The sequence below is a fragment of the Panthera leo genome, chromosome B3 (genome assembly GCF_018350215.1).
Source record: "Panthera leo isolate Ple1 chromosome B3, P.leo_Ple1_pat1.1, whole genome shotgun sequence".
NCBI classification, from domain to species: domain Eukaryota; kingdom Metazoa; phylum Chordata; class Mammalia; order Carnivora; family Felidae; genus Panthera; species Panthera leo.
Window position 1 is genome coordinate 24,617,402 of NC_056684.1, and position 19,040 is coordinate 24,636,441.

At 40.2% G+C, this 19,040-nt stretch overlaps 1 protein-coding gene across 3 annotated transcripts in view; it reads right to left on the reverse strand.

Annotated features, from left to right (window-relative positions):
- Positions 1 to 14,801: 14,801 nt before the first annotated feature.
- Positions 14,802 to 19,040, reverse strand: part of ATP10A (ATPase phospholipid transporting 10A (putative)) — a 179,162-nt gene continuing 174,923 nt past the window's right edge. For 2 of the 3 annotated variants that reach the window (XM_042941263.1, XM_042941265.1), the window contains 4 exons: positions 16,686 to 16,766; positions 16,505 to 16,609; positions 15,836 to 16,023; positions 14,802 to 15,667 (listed from right to left, as the gene is read on the reverse strand). In XM_042941263.1, the coding sequence (XP_042797197.1) occupies positions 15,049 to 15,667; positions 15,836 to 16,023; positions 16,505 to 16,609; positions 16,686 to 16,766 (993 nt within the window). In that variant the 3' untranslated portion in view covers positions 14,802 to 15,048. The remainder of the gene's footprint in view (positions 15,668 to 15,835; positions 16,024 to 16,504; positions 16,610 to 16,685; positions 16,767 to 19,040) is intronic. The other variant, XM_042941264.1, reaches the window with a different exon arrangement.

The window sequence follows — 19,040 nt, forward strand, 5'->3', positions numbered from 1 at the left end:
TAAGAACCAGTGTTCAGTTCAGTAGAGAATCTGGGGCTTGTATACTGATTTAAATAAGAACTGAGTGGTGAGGTTGGGGGCAGGGTGGCTCCGAAATCAAGAGATTTCGGCTCAGGTCATGATCTCACCATTCGTGAGATCAAGTCCCACGTTGATCTCTGTACTGATAAAGCAGAGACTGCTTAGGATTCTCTCTCTCTTCCTCTATCTCTCTCAAAATAAATAAACATTTTTTTTAAGTTTAAAAAAATAAAAAAAGAACTGAGGATGACAGGTGGTTCTTGACCTTTTTACCTAAATGTTGATTTGAGAGACTTGACATATAAACATACATGGAATCGTAGTGTAAGGCAAAATTAAAACAAACAAAAAAGAGCTGAAGTAGCTGAAAATCATAATAACAAAGAAAACCCAAGAGTCACCTGACATCCACTCTGAGATGTCAAGACCCACTGTGTGTGGAATGGGCACAAAGTTCAAGAGCTTAAACAGTGAATGGTCCTCCTGGCAGAGTGGGAGGACCACCATGTACCAGTCAGGACTGGGCATGGTTAAGGAGCTTTACTTTGGTTTCATTATGCCATCAAGTGTCTTTATTGTGTCATAGACTTTCCTGTGGAGGCCTCCAGCTGTGTTTCTATTAATGAAGACAGGAGGAAAGCAACACTTTTATAAGTGTCTTGAAAACACTCTGTCACTATTGTTTTTTCCAAAACACTTCAAGTTAGATGTGAACTAAGTTCAAATTGTTCAAAGAAGGTTTAGTACTTTTAAACAAAAAAAGAAAAAAACAGGTTGTGATGATGTTAAAACTGGGTAGGGTGAGATCAAAAAGGAACTGGAAAATGCAGATCCTTCTGGCAAAGACACTAGGACTTGTGTAATGGTCCATGTGACAGAGAGGCCGACCCTGGGCAGCACAGAAGTGGCACTCGTGGAGATGTTTTCCATTCTAAGATCAAAGCACAAAGTCTGGGAAGGAGGTGACCAGGCACTATCTTCCTTGTGGCTTTACTCAGATGACCAAAAGCCATCATTTCGTTAAAGACAAAAATAAATAAATAATTAGTGGAGAAAAAGTTGATTTCATAATCTATGGATGGGCTCCAGTGTGAGAACCCAAGTGTGAGAAGCCCTGTGACATAGGATTTGCTTCAATGGCAGGATGGACACTGAAGTAAAGTCTTTTTATCTTTGAGAACAAGTCCGAATTCAGAGTTTATTTAGTAGAGACACAAAAAATGCAGAATGAAGGTGAAACTGGGTGGTAGAATTGCGGCCAGCACACTGCCAGGGGCTTGGGCAAAAGGCCCATGGAGTTCTTCCTCCTTGGACATACAGATAAGGAGGTGAGGGTAGGGCATAGCCAGCCTGCCTCCCTACCCAATGAGAGTCAGGGATCCTAGGACTTCTCTGCACTCACTTATTTACCCATAGTCTCATCCTTGCTTTTCTCTCTGTTCATCTTTCTCTTTGCCTACTGCCCCCCAGCTCATCTTTGGCCTTTCTTGGCCTAATCTGCTTGCAGCTGAAGTAGAGGTACTCTGTCAATTAGACATGTGGCCACTGCAGACTTATAATCAGAATTTTATTTTCCACTCATTTCACAGTTACAAGCACAGAAACAAATTGCTTATAATATCTTAGCTCCTATAACCATTCCCCCCCTGCTATCTATTCTATTCATTTTTGAGAGAGGATCAGGCTATATTTGTGATCTTTCTATTTCCTCTTTCTGACAATTTTTGTTGCATGTATTTTAAAGCTCTGTTATGAGGTGTACACTATTCAGGATTGTTACATCCTCCTGAGAAACTGACTTTTTATCATTATGTGATGTCCCTTTATATGTCTCAAAGTCTACTCTGCTGATAGTAATCTAATGACATCACCTTTCCTGTTTTAAACAAAATTCTTTGTTATCATATTTGTATTTTCTTTTTATAATTTTTTTTAATGTTTATTTATTCTTGAGACAGAGACAGAGCATGAACAGGGGAGGGGCAGAGAGAGAGGGAGACACAGAATCTGAAACAGGCTGCAGGCTCTAAGCTGTCAGCACAGAGCCTGATGCAGGGCTTGAACCCATGAACTGTGAGATCATGACCTGAGCTGAAGTCAGACGCCCAACCAACTGAGCCACCCAGGCACCTCTCCTTTTATAATTTTTTAATGTGTTTTTTTAATTATTTTTGAGAGAGAGACAGAGCATGAGCAGGAGAGGGGCAGACAGAGAGGGACACACAAGATCTGAAGCAGGCTCCAGGCTCTGAAATGTCAACACAGAGCCCCACATGGGGATCGAACTCATGAAATCATGAGCCGAAGTTGGACACTCAACCGACTGAGCCACCCAGGTGCCCCTCATATTTGTATTTTCAACCTATCTGTGTCTTTATACTTCAAATAACTATAGTTGAATCTTATTCTTTATCAAGTCTGAAAATCTTTGTCTTTTAATTGTAGTTTTTAGCTCCCTTACATTTGTGTAATTATTGATATGGTTGACTTAAGTCTATCATCTTGTTACTTGTTTTCGATTTGTTTATCTGTTCTTGTGTCTGTTCCTCTTAGCTTTGTATAGAGAGGGGTATGAATCAAATAGTTTTTATATTTCCAATCTACTGTCTACTTTTTTAAAGTTAAAATTCTTTGTATTGTAGTTGTTTTATGTTTATTCTCAATGGACTATGGATGCATGATTTTTTGTATAATTCTTATTTCAAATATCGTATTGTTCTAGGGACTGCCAGAGTGGGGAACCCTGATTTCTAGTTAGGCAAATATAGTCATGGTGTCAAGGAGGTTCAATATGAAGTGAGAATAAAACTAGGGACTCTCATCTCCAATGTAGAGACAGCAAGCTCTTATAAGGAGAGCTAGAGTACACCAGAGGGTCAAATAGAGTTTACAAAGACAAAGTGAAACAGAAAGAGTGACTTTATTCTTCTAGTGATGCCTGACATGAACAGCTCAACTAATTTTTGATAAAAATGGTAATTATTGAACAAGTCATTCTGAAGAATTACAGATGCTACCCTCAGGGAGCTAATAATCTATGAAAGGAGAACCAGGCATTTATGGTAATGTTGGAGCACAGGGACAAAACTGATGCAGATCATAAAGAAAAACTCTGGGTCTTGGGAGTGAAAGAGGGGAGAGAGCACTTCTGGCTGAGAAGAGACATCAGGAAAGGCATCCAGGAAAGGTGACATTGGCAGATGTGGGTCAGTGATGATGGAGTGCTGCAAGCCCAGAAGCCACAATGTGGCCACTTGGGGGATTGGCAGACCAAAGTGCCAGTCTGGTTTTTTTTTGTTTTTTTTTTTTTTTTTTTTTTTTTTTAATGACTAAAGAAGCTTAGTTCTGCTTGTAGACAATAAATTCAAGACAATAGGGGACAATTATGATACAGAAGTGTACTGAGACAATTAAACTCTTCCACTGTAGTTGTGATTTCATATAAATATTTTGATGTTTACTTAAGAATGGCTTAAGTAGACCATTTCCATGAAAATTAGTTCCTAATTTGGGAGCTGTTTTAGTTCAGAATCATCTGAGACTGAGATTACTGGATAGCAGGTCTCCTGGGAAATGAAAGAAGAAGGACTGGGCAGAGGGAATCAGTGAATTATGATGAAGTTGTAACAGAGGTCTTGGCTGATCCCATAGGGAGTTTTGGAGCTGGGTTGGCTCGTCAAATCTGCTCAGGCCTTGGTACATCCACATAAAACAAGATGTGGGTTGAAACCAGGGAGAAAATATGAGCCTGGGAAGGTAGTCTTTTTAGCTGAGGGCATTTATGGAGAGGTACCTATCAGAAAGCTGTTAGAACCAACACTGCCTGGAGCTGGGGAGTAAGTGCTGCTATCATAAGAGGACCTGGAGGGTCTTGGTGGCATAGCATCTGTGACAGCAGCTCAGATTGTTTTTACCTTTTTTTTTTTTTTAAACTGGTGGCCTATCCTAAAAGAGTAGAATTCTAGAATTAAGAGGAGTTTATTAATTATTTTACTTGGACTATGTTTCAACCAGGAAAAGTACACCATAGAGGAGGTAACATTTGTGCATCCATGGTCTCTGTGGCTCAGCCAAGACAAGAATTCCAATTTTATGATACTCTATCTAGTTTCCACTGCTATATCATGCTGTTTTTCAATGATAAGGATCCAAAAACAAGTGGAAATGGACATATGAAACAATAGGTCCAATGGATCCAATAGACATGTCCACAAGTGTCAAATTAAGTTAGAGACTCTTTTAGTATGGTTTTAATAGCACAAAGTACCCATTACCCCCAAGGCCTATATATACTGTGTGACAGGGCTTGTATTCTAGTTCAGAAAATAGGTATTTAGAGTATAATATGTGCCAGAGTTTGTACTAGGACTTGATTACTTGCAATTAAACTATAATAAATGGTTTCTAAATCTGGCATCACAAAGGAGCTCTTTTATTATGTTCCCTCAATGGACTCCATACTGTTATTAATAAAATCCATATGTAACAGTCTATCAAAAATTCAAGTAAAACCTAGGTATATTTAATGTGACACTCAACTTTGCAGCCTTATCCCTGGGAAGTATACTTTTTTTTTTTTTTTAAGTAGGCTTCATGCCCAGCATGGACCCCATTGTGGGGCTTGAACTCATGATATTGAGATCAAACCTGACCTGAGATCATGAGTCAGATGCCTACTTAATTGAGCCACCCAGGTGCCCCAGAAATATACGTTGTCTAATAGGATTTCTGAGATATTGGAAATAACTTATTTTTTTCCTCTTGTTCTGTTGCCAAGTCGGCAACTATTCTTTTTTTTTTTTTCAGTTCGAATAATTTCTCTTTTTTAGTTATTTTTTAAAAAATTAATAACTTGTTTATTTTTTAATTTACATCCAAGTTAGTTAGCATATGGTGCAACAACAATTTCAGGAGTAGATTCCTTAGTGCCCTTTACCCATTTATCCCATCCCCCTTCCCACAACCCCTCCTGTAACCCTCAGTTTGTTTTCCATATTTGAGTCTCTTGTGTTTTGTCCCCTTCCCTGTTTTTATATTATTTTTGCTTTCCTTCCCTTATGTTCATCTGTTTTGTATCTTAAAGTCCTCATATGAGTGAAGTCATATGATGTTTGTCTTTCTTTGACTAATTTCGATTAGCATAATACCCTCTAGTTCCATCCACATAGTTGCAAATGTCAAGATTTCATTCTTTTTGATTGTCAAGTAATACTCCATTGTGTGTGTGTGTGTGTGTGTGTGTGTGTGTGTGTGTGTAGCACATCTTCTTTATCCATTCATCCATCGATGAACATTTGGGCTCTTTTCGTATTTTGGCTATTGTCAATAGTGCTGCTATAAACATTGGGATGCCTGTGCTCCTTCAAAGCAGCACACCTGTATCCCTTGGATAATTACCTAGTAGTGCAATTGCTGGGTCGTAGGGTAGTTCTATTTTTAGTTTTTTGAGGAACCTCCATACTGTTTTCCAGAGTGGCTGCACCAGTTTGCATTCCCACTAGCAGTCCAAAAGAAATCCTCTTTCCCTGTGTCCTCACCAACATCTGTTGTTGCCTGAGTTGTTAATATTAGCCATTCTGACAGGTGTGATATCTCATCGTGATTTTGATTTGGATTTCTCTGATTATGAGTGATGTTGAGCATTTTTTCACGTGTTGCCTGGCCATCTGGATGTCTTCTTTGGAAAAGTGTCTATTCATGTTTTTTGCCCATTTCTTCACTGGATTATTTGTTTTTTGGGTGTTGAGTTTGATACTTTCTCTATAGATTTTGTATACTAACCTTTTATCTGATATTTCATTTGCAAATATATTCTCCCACTCTGTCAGTTGCCTTTTAGTTTTTCTGATTGTTTCCTTCTCTGTGCAGAAGATTTTTATTTTGATGAGGTCCCAGTAGTTCATTTTGGCTTTTGTTTCCCTCACCTCTGGAGACATGTTGAGTAAGAAGTTGCTGTGGCCAAAGACAAAGAGGTTTTTGCCTGCTTTCTCCTCGAAGATTTTGATGGCTTCCCGTCATACATTTAGGTCTTTCATTCATTTTGAGTTTATTTTTGTTTATGGTGTGGGAAAGTGGTCCAGGTTCATTTGTCTGCATGTCCCCGTCCAGTTTTCCCAGCACCATTTACTGAAGTGACTGTCTTTTTTCCAGTGGATTTTTTTTTCCTGCTTTGGCAAAGATTAGTTGGCCATATGTTTGTGGGTCCATTTCTGGGTTCTCTATTCTGTTCCATTGATCTGAGTGTCTGTTTTTGTGCCAGTACCATACTGTTTTGATTATTACAGCTTTGTGATACAGCTTTAAGTCTGCAATTGTGATGCCTCCTGCTTTGGTTTTCTTTTTTCAAGATTGCTTTGGCTATTCGGGGTATTTTTGGAGGTGTTATTTTGTTAGGTATTGCACTGAATATGTAGATTGCTTTGGGTAGTATTGACATTTTAACCATATTTGTTCTTCCTATCCAGGAGCATGGAACATTTTTCCATTTTGGGGAGTCTTCTTCAATTTCTTTCATAAACTTTCTATAGTTTTCATTATATAGATTTTTCACCTCTTTGGTTAGGTTTATTTATGGATATTTTATGGTTTTTGGTGCAATTGCAAATGGGATCGATTCATTGATTTCTCTTTCTGTTGCTTCATTATTGGTGTATAGAAATGCAACTTATTTCTGTGCATTGATTTTATATCCTGCAACTTTGCTGAATTCATGGATCAGTTCTAGCAGTTTTTTGCTGGAATCTTTTGGGTTTTCCATAAAGAATATCATGACATCTGCGAAGAGTGAAAGCTTGACCTCCTGGCTGATTTGGATGCCTTTCATTTCTTTGTGTTGTCTGATTGCTGAGGCTAAGACTTCGAATACTATGTTCAATAACAGTGGTGAGAGTGGACATCCCTGTCTTGCTCCTGACCTTAGGGGAAAAGCTCTCAGTTTTTCCCCATTGAGGATGGTCTTAACAGAGGGTCTTTCATATATGGCTTTTATGATCTTGAGGTATTATCCTTTTGTCCCTACTTTCTTGAGGGTTTTTATCAAGAAAAGATGCTGTATTTTGTCAAATGCTTTCTCTGCATCTATTGAGAGAATCATGTGGTTCTTGTCTTTTCTTTTATTGATGTGATGTATCACATTGATTGTTTTATGGATTTTGAACCACAATACCTGGCCCTGCATCCCAGGTATAAATGCCACTTGGTTGTGGTGAATAATTCTTTTAATGTTTTGTTGGATCTATTTGGTTAGTATCTTTTTGAGGATTTTTGCATCCATGTTCATTAGGGAAATTGGTCTATACTTCTCCTTTTTAGTGGGGTCTTTGTGTGGATTTGGAATCAAGGTAATGCTGGCTTCATAGAAAGAGTTTGGAAGTTTTCCTTCTATTGCTATGTTTTGGAATATTGTCAAAAGAGTAGGTGTTGACTCTTCTTTAAATGTTTGGTAGAATTCCCCTGGAAACCCATCTGGCCCCGGACTCTCATTTTTTGGGAGATTTTTGATTACTAATTTGCTTTCTTTACTAGTTATGGGTATGTTTAGATTTTCTATTTCTTCCTGGTTCAGATTTGGTAGTTTATATGTTTCTAGGAATTTGTCCATTTCTTCCAGATTGACCAATTATTGGTATATAATTGCTTATAATATTCTCTTATTATCATTTGTATTTTTGCAGTGTTGGTTGTCATGTCTCCTCTTTCATTCTTGATTTCATTTAATTTGGTTATTCTTGTTTCTTTTTGATAAAACTGGCTAAGAGTTTATCAATTTTGTTAATTCTTTCAAAGAGCTAGCTACTGGTTTCATTGAGCTGTTCTACTGGTTTATTTTGGTTTCAATAGCATTGATTTCTGCTCTAATCTTTATTATTTCCTGTCTTCTGCAGGTTTGGGGTTTTATTTGCTGTTCCTTTTCCTGCCCTTTAAGGTGTAAAGTTATGTTGTGTATCTGAGACCTTTCTTCCTTATTTAGGAAGGCCTGGATTGCTATGTACTTCCCTCTTATGACTGCTTTTGCTGCATCCCAGAGTTTTGGGGCTGTGGTGTTATTTTCATTGGCTTCCATGTAGTTTTTAATTTCTTCTTTAACTTCTTGGTTAGCCCATTCATTCTTTAGTAGGATGTTCTTTGGCCTGCAATTATTTTTTGTGTTTCCATTTTTTTTTCCTTGTAGTTGATTTTAAGTTTCATAGCATTGTGGTCTGAAAATATGCAAGTATGATCTCGATTTTTTCGTACTTGCTGAGGGCTGATTTGTGTCCCACTATGTGATCTATTCTGGAGAATGTTCCATGCACACTCGAGAAGAATATGTATTCTGCTGCTTTAGGATGAAATGTTCTGAATACATCTGTTAAGTCCATTCCATCCAGTGTCTTTCAAAACCATTGTTTTGTTGTTGATTTTATGTTTAGATGATCTGTCCATTGTTGTAAGTGGGGTGTTGAAGGCCCCTGCTATTATAGTATAGTATTATCAATTTCTATATGTTTGTGATTAATAGATATATATGTTTGGGTTCTTCTGCATTTGGAGCATAAATGTTTACAATTGTTAGATCTTCTTGGTGGATACACCCCTTAATTATGATATAATGCCCTTCATCTCTTGTTACAGTCTTGATTTTAAAATCTAGTTTGTCTGATATAAGTATGGTTATTCCGGCTTTCTTTTGGCTACCATTCGCATGATAGATGGTTCTCCCTCCCTTTACTTTCAATCTGAAGGTGTCCTTAGGTCCAAAAAGGGTCTTTTGTAAACAGCATATAGATGGATCTTGTTTTCTTATCGATTCTGTTACCTTATGTCTTTTGATTGGAGCATTTAGTCCACTGACATTTAGAGTGAGTACAGAAAGATAAGAATTTATTGCCATTATGTTGACTATAGAGTTGGAGTTTCTGGTGGTGTTCTCTGGTCCTTTCTAGTCTTTGTTGCTTTTGGTCTTTTTTGTTTTGTCTTTTCTCCCCTCAGAGAATCCTCTTTAAACTTTTTCTTTCTTTTTCTTTCTTTCTTTCTTTCTTTCTTTCTTTCTTTCTTTCTTTCTTTCTTTCACTGTGTATATATTTATTTGCCGTATATATATGGCAAATATATACTGTGTATATATTTATTTACTATATGTGTATATATATATATATATATATATATATATATATATATATATCTGTAATTTATACAGAAAAATAGTAAACTTTTTACCCTGTCCCCAGGAATTTATTTTTATATTAAATATAATTTATTGTCAAATTGGTTTCCATACAACACCAGTGCTCATCCCAACAGGTGCCCTCCTCAATGCCCATCACCCACCTTCCCCTCTCCCCCACCCCTCATCAACCCTCAGTTTGTTCTCAGTATTTAAGTGTCTCTTATGGTTTGCCTCCTTCCCTCTCTGTAACTTTTTCCCCCCTTCCCCTCCCTCATCTTCTTTTAAGTTTCTCAGGGTCCACATGAGTGAAAACATATAGTATCTGTCTTTCTCTGCCTAAACTTTCTTACAGGGCTGGTTTAGTGGTCACAAACTCCTTTATCTTTTGTTTTTCTGGGAAACTTTTAATCTCTCCTATTTTGAATGACAGTCTTGCTGGATAAAGAATTCTTGGCTGCATATTTTTCTGATTTAGCAAATTGAATATATTCTGCCACTCCTTTCTGGCCTGCCAAGTTTCTGTGGATAGGTCTGCTGTGAACCTGATCTGTCTTCCTTTGTAGGTTAAGGACTTTTTTTCTTACTGCCTTCATGATTCTTTCCTTGCCTGAATATTTTGTGAATTTGACTATGATATGCCTTGTTGATGGTCATTTTTTGTTGAATCTAATGGTTTTTGTTGAATCTAATTCAACGGTTTTGTTGAATCTCTGTGCTTCCTGGATTTTGATGTCTGTGTCTTTCCTTAGGTTATGAAAGTTCTCTGCTGTGATTTGCCCACATAAACCTTCTACCCCTTTTTCTCTCTGTGTCCCCTATGATTCGGATGTTATTCCTTTTTAAGGAGTCATTGAGTTCTCTGATTCATATATCATGCTCTTTTGCCTTAGATTCCTTCTCTTTTGCTGCTTCATTATACTGCATATATTTGTCCTCCATATCACTGATTCTCTGCTCTGCTTCATTCATCCTTGCCGCTATGGCATCTATTTGAGATTGCATCTCAGTTATAGCATTTTAAATTTCACCCTGACTAGATTTTACTTCTTTTGTCTCCACAGAAAGGGATTCTATGCTTTTTCAACCCCATCTAGTATTCTTATCTTGATTCTAAATTCTGGTTCAGATATATTGCTTGTATCTGTGTTAAGTCCCTGGATTTCATTTCTTCCTGTTCTTTTTTTTGGGGGGGGGGGTGAATTCCTTCATTTCATCATTTTGGAGGAAGAAAAAGAATCAAGAATATAAAATAAATAAATAAATATTTAAAAATTTAAACAACACACACACACACACACACACACATACACAACAAATAAATGATGCTAGATCCTAGGTGTTGTTTAGTCTGTTTGTTGAAAAAGCTTGATAAACTAGAGTAAAAAGGGAAAGAAAAGAAAAGGGAAAAAAAGGAAACAAAAAAGAAAAACACTTGAAAATTTAAAAAATGAATATAATAGAATAAAATGAAATGAAAGTAAATAGAATTAAAAAAAATTTACAATGAAGTACAAAATATAGTAAAAAATTTAAAAATCTTTTTTATGAAAACGTAAATAAAAAAATAAAAATAAATTTTTTTCTTACTGTATTCAAGAATAAAAAAAAGAAAAAAATTGAATAGATGGACTAGTGAACAGAATGATATATGACTGAAATTACATCTAGTTTCTCCTGGAAATCAAACTCTGAAATGCTTTATAGTCTGCAAAACAAGCAGGTGGAGAGACTTTTGGTGTTCCTCTAGTCACGGTTGGCACAGTTAGAGGGGCTTGGTGTAATGGCTCCATTCTCCACTAGTTGGAGCTGCTTAGTTTACTGGGGTGGATTTTTGTGGCACGTGTACACATGTATGCACATGCATGAGAGGGCTGAAACTGTCATAACCCAGCTACCCAGTCTTTTGTATCAGAACTCTGTGCTCTTGCCCACCAGCAATCAAGCACCCCTCCTTTGTACCTGGCTTCCATCCACTCCCCGCTTCTACACTATGACCAAACCGTATGCCTGCCAGGAGGCACCTCCCTTTTTATCTCCAATGAGACTGTGTTTCCAAACTCCTAACTTCTGAGGGCCCTACAGCTTTGACCCACTCACACCCTTGCGGTAGAGTCTCACCAAGCAATGGCTGGGTGCCAGCCCCACCCTAGGAATGTTCATGTGACCCTGCTGCTGATGCCCAGAGACAGTGGCTGGGTGCAGCCTGCCCAGAAAAATTCATGTGTTTGTGTAGCAGCAGCATTTCAGGATTATGGTAAATCACAACACACATCTGGCACCAGGCTTCACCCTTAATGTCCTTATTCTAACACCAGCAAATGTGGCTGTTCTCTGGGATCACTGGGACCTTTGTAGGGAGACCACACAGCCTATACCAAATGTCCTCTCAGCAGGGGAACCGTCCCTAACTGTGTGGCCCAAGGACCCCTCAACCTCACTGTCTGCTCCTGGGGATTTGTCCTTCCTATCAGAGCTCCACCAGGTATCGAGCTGTGGAGTTTCAGACTCTGTGCTCCCCTGTTTATGGAGACTTAATGGTATTTAAACCCTCTCCTTTTTCCTTTCTCCCTTTCTAAGTCTCTTACAGGTGTTTCCAGTTTCTTTCTCTCCAGCTGCTTTCAGGGGAGTGCTTTTCCTGCACTCTCCTCAATCACTGGCCTCTCTCTGGAAGCAAAAAATAGCTCCGTACCCTCCGTGGCTCTCTTCCTTCGTTCTCTGTGCCATGTACCTGCCAAGTTCTGTGGTTCAAATTGTGCAGATTGTTGTGTTAACCCTCAGGTAAGTCTTCTAGGTGTGCAAGCTGGTTTGGTGTTGATCTAGCTGCATTTCAGGGATGAGAGAGGCAAAAAAACAAAACAAAACAAAACAACTTCCATGCTCTTCTGTCATCTTGACCCCACCCCTGGTATTTTAATTTTTGTTAGTGTTGGTGACTTAGATCTTTTCCTTCCCCCGTTATGCTCTATAGGGTTTGTTTTCCTCATAGTCAATTTATTGCTTCCTATTAGCCCTGAGCACTATTTAATTCAGATTTTTTTAGGCATATAACCATATAATGTGTAAGTAAGTAATGATAATTTGGTCTCTAATTCCAATACCCATTCTTCTCAAAACTTCATATCTTATTGCATTAACCAGAAATTCCAGAAAATATTAAACAATAATGGTTTATAACAAGCAACTCTCCTTTAGCTCTGATTTTAACAAGAATGCCTTCAGTATTTTCACTATTAACATTTACTTAGGTTCATCAGACATTCTAAGAGCTAGGTTCTAAAACATTTTTTTAAAATGTTTATTTATTTTTGAGAGAGAGACAGAGTGCAAATGGGGTTGGGGCAGAGAGAGAAGGAGACACAGAATCCAAAGCAGGCTCCAGGCTCTGAGCTGTCAGCACAGAGCCCAATGCAGGGCTCATATTCACCAACTGCGAGATCATGACCCGAGCCAAAGTTGGAGGCTTAACCGACTGAGCCACCAAGGTGTCCCTGAGAGCTAGGTTCCATATGCTAGTGGTAAGAATACAAGGTGAAGAGGACATAAGATGAGGCCTCCAAGAAGTTAAAATTGATTTAAGGTTTGAAGTAGGCACTGTGTATAATGTCAAATAGTTAATCTTGCCATTTTGTCACTAGGGGAAGAAGTCGCCTTAGAAAGCCAGATTTCTTATTTAATTTAGATTTGTAATTAGGATTGGGTGACATATATTTCCCAGTGATTTTTTTGAGATAATCATGCAGTTCAACTCTATACCATGTTCATTTTGAGATCAAACTTGCTTGTGATGGATTATCATTGTAGGCTTCTATTAATGTTCATCATCCTACAGAGCAGTGGACAATGCCCTTTACAATGTTTATTTCTCTGAAATGGTTTTGGTATGCATATTCCCAAAGCCACTTCCTGGATCATATCATTTTCCAAGAGGAACTATCTATGGAGAAGTCCTTGGGAAAGGTCAATTGTGAGTGCAGGAAAATCTGGAAGCTGGAGCATTCTGAACTCTGATAATCAGGGGAATGTGCATATAGTTCTTCTTGTGCTTTGTGCTAACAACCATTACCCTAACTCAGGAAAGCACAGTGTTGTGCATCTTCCTAAGTTCCTTTTGTACGTGTTGCTATGAGAACAGATGAGGCACCCTTAGGTGTGCAGGGGGGAGGATTGGGACAGTATCACCTCTCGTTCTTCTGGCTGCTGAAACTCTTTCCACTCCTCATTCTCTCTCCCCGCTCTAACAGGACCCAGATATTCCTCTGAGAGTCCACTCATGCAATTCAGGTTCTTGGAAGGAAGCTGACTTCTCTTCCAGCTCTAGCCAGAAGCTACAGTCATTCCCCCTCAATTTGACAGCAACTGCAACCTGTGCAGCTTGAGCTGAAGAAACCCAGAACTCTGGGAGAATGTGGAGAGCAACAGCCTCTCTTCTGGACAGTGGGATGGCTCCAGCCATGTCATCAATATGAACAGAGTCAGCCTTAAGACAAAACTGACCTCAGAAAGCTCAGGGCAGGAGGAATGGTGTAAAGCCCCAGGTCTGAGGTGCTGAGTTCAATGGTCCTAAAGCCCAATGTGTCTCTGGCCTTGTAGACATCGAACCCTGCCTTTTCTTTCTATATAACTAGATGGGGTGCATCTTCTATCTTGTTCAATGAGCCACACACAATGGATAACCAGCCATTCTTCCTGGTATGCTGTGCTCAGGAACTGCTTGCTCCGGAGATCCTCCACACTTTTTGTACCTTGCTGTTCTTAGGGACACCCAGCCACAAGACACCTAAGCAAGGGTCACATGATGCTCACTTCACATCCCTAGGCTGAACAGAGCAACTGACTCACAACTGATGGCAAAGTGCAAAGAGAAGTCTCTGAAGAGGAAATGATATATCATTAATGGTCTTGGATATTTAAAATTTTTTTCCTCCTTTTCCCACTGTTTAGAGTAAGAGAAATAATGACTTGTAAGATAAATGCCTAAAGATACACACTTAAAAAGCCTAGTCTCTTGGAAGGAAGGATCTGGTAGGTGCTGATAGCCTGGTGCAGGGAGCCATGATGTAAACCTAGTGTTACAGTGTGCAGCTTTCATGACACCCTGCTGTATCCTGCATGGTGTCTAAAAGTGTCCTGTGGTACTTAGAACATGTTGTTAGGTCACATATTCATAACTTCACACGACAGTGGCAACAGGACATATTCTCTTTGCAAAGTGAAAGTTTTTATTGCTTGTTATGATTTTGACAGGCAAAACCCTACATAGGGACTGTAATACCTACAACACCTATAAAGTGATCTTTACAGAATGCCTGAGTAGACTTCAATGTTAGGATGAACTCCACGCATGAATTCTTTCTTTCCTTTTTTTGGGTGAAGCAGAGCCCAGCTCTCCCAGGTTGGTGGAGGCAGGGCAAAGGAACAAGGACAAAGACAGAGAAGCTGCATTCTTGTCCCATTATCTCCCCTCACTACTAGCCATACCCACCTGGGATTCACTGAGCTCACACACACATTTTCAAGTGGGGAAAACCAAGGTCATGCATGTTGAAGAAATTCAATCATATTGCATTTTCTTATAAAATGAGATGAAAAAATAAATCTAAACACACTTTTCAAGTGTTTCTTTTCTTTAAATTTTTATATATGTTAAATCTCTTATTTTCCTTTTCAACATATTCTACTTAGAACTTTTAAAAAATAAATTTTCTTTCTGGTACCTTTCATTTCCTGTGTTAGCCTTGGAAACATAAAATACATCTCACTAGAACTCTTCTGTGCAAAATAATAAACATAAATAATATTAACATCTAAGTTATATAAAAAGAGGCCATTTCAAGGTTTTCACTGCTACTGCCATCAGCTGTGGTCCCTGGAAGATGCTCCTAGAAATAGTTGGTGGTCTGCCCATTTAAGCCACACAGATCCTGGTCTGGCTGAGGTGGGTTAGGCAAAAATTCACTGTCCCTCTTGTCCATCTGTAAACTACTTCGAGAGAACTGTAAGACACTTCCTAGCCCATTGACCAGCGAGAGGGGGGAAATCCAGTTGAATGAGCTGAAGTTGGGCAGGTTGAAAATGGACGACAGGGAGGCTGCCCTGCTGGTGCTGGTGGGTTTCATCTTGGAGTCCCCAGGATACCCTTCCAGGATAGCCTCCCTTGGCATGGAGGACCCTGGGGACTGACTGCTCAGTCCTTCTAGCAGAATGTCCTCCCTTAAAGGCACATTCATGTCAACCACATTGGGCTCCCCACGAGCTTCTGGGGAGCAGGCTGGCCGCTGCATATGCCAAGATGCCTGTGAGATGCAGTCCCGGGAGAGAGATCCAGAGGTACTGATTCTCCTCTGTTCAGACGATTCAGTTCTGGGTTCTCCTGGGAGGTGTCCCTGAGCAAAGGTCTCTTTGGGAGCAATGAGTTTCTTGGGGGACCTCTTGGCCATCTGGCGCCCCAGCTGAAGTTGGGTGGGGAAAAGGCTCCCCTGCATGGCTTTGAAAAACAATCTGGAAAGAGCATATAAAAAACAGTTATCCGTGGATAGAGCTTTTGAGTTCTCTGAGACTTGCACAATGTAAAAGCACTGAGAATGTTTATATATTCTGAGATATATAAAGCCTGAGAATGCTATAGAGCTCACTTAGGACTTGAGGGACACTGTCCCTTATACCCACCTGGGAAGCAATGCAGCAACAGGTGCTATGAGACAAGTCAAGTAAAATACGGGGTCGCCCAGTAATGTTTGCATAGTCCAATAAGGATTGGATGGAGGATAACACGTTGCACAAGAAGCATTGTAAATCAAAGCCACAGTGAAAAATAAAAGGATACTGAAGCCACAAGCTATCCAGTTGAGCCAGGTCTAAAGGGAAAAGAGAAAGACAGGACTTTTATTTCAATAAAAATGCACTGGTCAACTGTGAGCGGGTAGATGTTCTAAGGGTTTAGCAAAAACACAGGTCTTTGGCACAGACAGCCAGGAGGCCTTGATGAGGCTGCCTTCAGCATCTATGGACCAGCTGGGACACAGGGAGATGGAAGTCAGGGATATGAATGAAAGGAGAGGGGGAAAGGGGGTGGGACATGAGGTAGAGGAGGAGGGGAGAGAGGGCAGGAAGGAGCTTAATGCTGCCCAGGTGAAGTGTTTGTGTCAGGATGCAGCAGTTCCCATACCAGGGGCTCCATACACATGGCAGGCCCACATATTTGTTTTCCTTCTCCACAGTGAGGCTAGCTTTGTAGTAACCTGTCTGCTCAGAAACCTTCTAGATGTCATGGAATCTGCCTGGGAGTGTGGGGCCCGCAGCATCAGCACCCTTTGGGATCATGTCCACAGCACTTACCCAGGTCTTGGTTTCAATGCCAAGGTGCAAGAGGAAGGTGAACAGCGCGATTGCTGTTATGGGGGTCCCCCAGGTAAACACATCTGTGTCTGAGTCATAGTAGGCCTGAAAGACAGCAGTGTCCTGTGTCTGTGGGTCACTGGATGAAGCTGATAAGAAAGGCTGCCAGGTGTCAACTTACCAGGTAAGGAATGAAAAAGCAAACCAGGCTCTGGAAGGCAGCATCAGCCATGTTTAACCAGAAGGTACATGGCCGATATTCCTGAGACACAAAAACAAGCACAGATTACAGGGAAGTGTACATCTCTTCAAATGATGTTTTCCAGTAGCTACAGGGCCTATAGATATCACCCTAGGGCAATTTGCTAATTCAGGACTTTTGGTGCTTGAGGTCCCAGAGGGCTGAGGAAAAAACACAACGCAAACATCTGCAGAGGCATCCAACTGAGTCAATCACTGAAAGCATCTGTATACAAGACCAGCTACAGTAGTTCTAGGCCAACAACAGACAGATAAAACCATTTTCTAAAGCCTATGGGGAGCATTTTCCTAGGGTAGACACAGCAGCTCAAATTCTGGACGTCTTGCTCCAACTTGAGTCCTTCTACTCCTACTTTGTCAGGGTTTTGCACCCTTTGTTGGTGGGTCTCTTAGAATGTTTCTTAAAAGTGTCTTTTAAAATTATATCATGGATGTATTTAATGTTAAAATAAAAAAGCTGTACACTGGGGCACCTGGGTGGCTCAGTCAGTTAAGCGTCCAACTTCGGCTCAGGTCATGATCTCATGGTTCGTGAGTTTGAGCCCCATGTCAGGCTCTGAGAGCCTGGAGCCTGCTTTAGAGTCTGTGTCTCCCTCTCTCTCTGCCCCTCCCCTGCTGGTGCTGTCTCTCTCTTTCTCTCTCAAAAATAAACAAACATTTAAAAAAATTAAATAAAAAAAGCTGTACACTGAGGGCAAAAATGACCTTGATGTGGACTGATCAAGCTTTCCTTAACTGGGGAACAAAATGTGTACTGGACTCTGAGTTCCTGAGCAACTGGGGCTGGTACTGGCCTGCAGGGAATGTAGATTGGACTGAATGAGCATTTACTGAGCAGTTAAGAAAGTGCTGGCTAGGCCCTTCCTTCAGTTCCCTAGTTCCACAGGACAAACTCCCTGTGTCTGGTTCCCTAGGCCAGCCTCAGCTGAGGCTGAGCTGAGGATAAGAGGCCCAGCTGAGCACAGGAATTTCTCCACTGACAGGCAACTAGCAAAGGCCCTCCTCATTGGCCAGACCCTCAGTAGCTCCTACCCTGCAGCCCAACCCCCTCTCCCCCTCCCCACCCCCACAGCTGCCTAAGAGGGAACTCAGTGTCAATGAGGGTGATCAGGGGAGTCAACTCAAAAGTAAACAAATTCTAAATTAGAGACTGTTGTAGTTGTAAGAGATAGGGAGGATACATATGCATACATATGATGATTCCAACTAGCAAAGAGAAGCACTTAGAGGGCCTGAGTTATTTATTTTTATATGAAATTTATTGTCAAATTGGTTTCCATACAACACCCAGTGCTCATCCCAACAGGTGACCTCCTCAATGCCCATCACCCACCTTCCCTTCCCCCCAAACCCCCATCAACCCTCAGTTTGTTCTCAATATTTAAGAGTCTCTTATGGTTTGCCTCCTTCCCTTTCTGTAACTTTTTCCCCCCCTTCCCCTTCCCCCTGGTTGAGTTTCTCAGGACCCACATATGAATGAAAACATATGGTATCTGTCTTTCTCTGCCTGACTTATTTCACTTAGCATAACACTATCCAGTTGCATCCACATTGCTACAAATGGCCAGATTTCATTCTTTCTCATTGCCAAGTAGTATTCCATTGTATATATAAACCACATCGTCTTTATCCATTTGTCAGTTGATGGACATTTAGGTTCTTTCTATAATTTTAGAGGGCTTTAAATGCTGGGAGGACTAGCTGGTAATTAGCAGTCAATCTATGTGGTGTATTGATGTAAACATGTATTTATATCTGTTTGAACTCACTTATTCTCTCAATGTTTTCTCCATGGGTTTATCTTCTGGTTAAGTCCCATTCAAAATAAATCACACTGTGGACGGGGGATAGGAGGTTGTTTTAGAAAAATCCCGGCTCTGGGGCATCTGGCTGGTTCAGTGGGTTAAGTGTCTGACTTCGCCTTAGGTCACAATGTCATGGTTTGTGGGTTTGAGCCCTGCATTGGGCTCTGTGCTGACAGCTCATTGGGCTCTGTGCTGACAGCTCAGAGCCTGGAGCCTGCTTCAGATTCTGTGTCTCCCTCTCCCTCTGCCCCTCCCCTGCTTGTGTTGTCTCTCTCAAAGATAAATAAATGTTAAAAAAAAAAAGATTAAAAAAAAAAAAAAAGAAAAATCCCTGCTCAGGAGTCAGCCACCTGGCCCTGACTTCAACTCCAAGTGGATTTTCCTTGAGTTCCTGGAGATTCTTGGTGTAGAGACAGTTTTCACCTCACTCTACTTTTTCTTTAAAGCTCCCTCTTTTTTTTTTTTTTTTT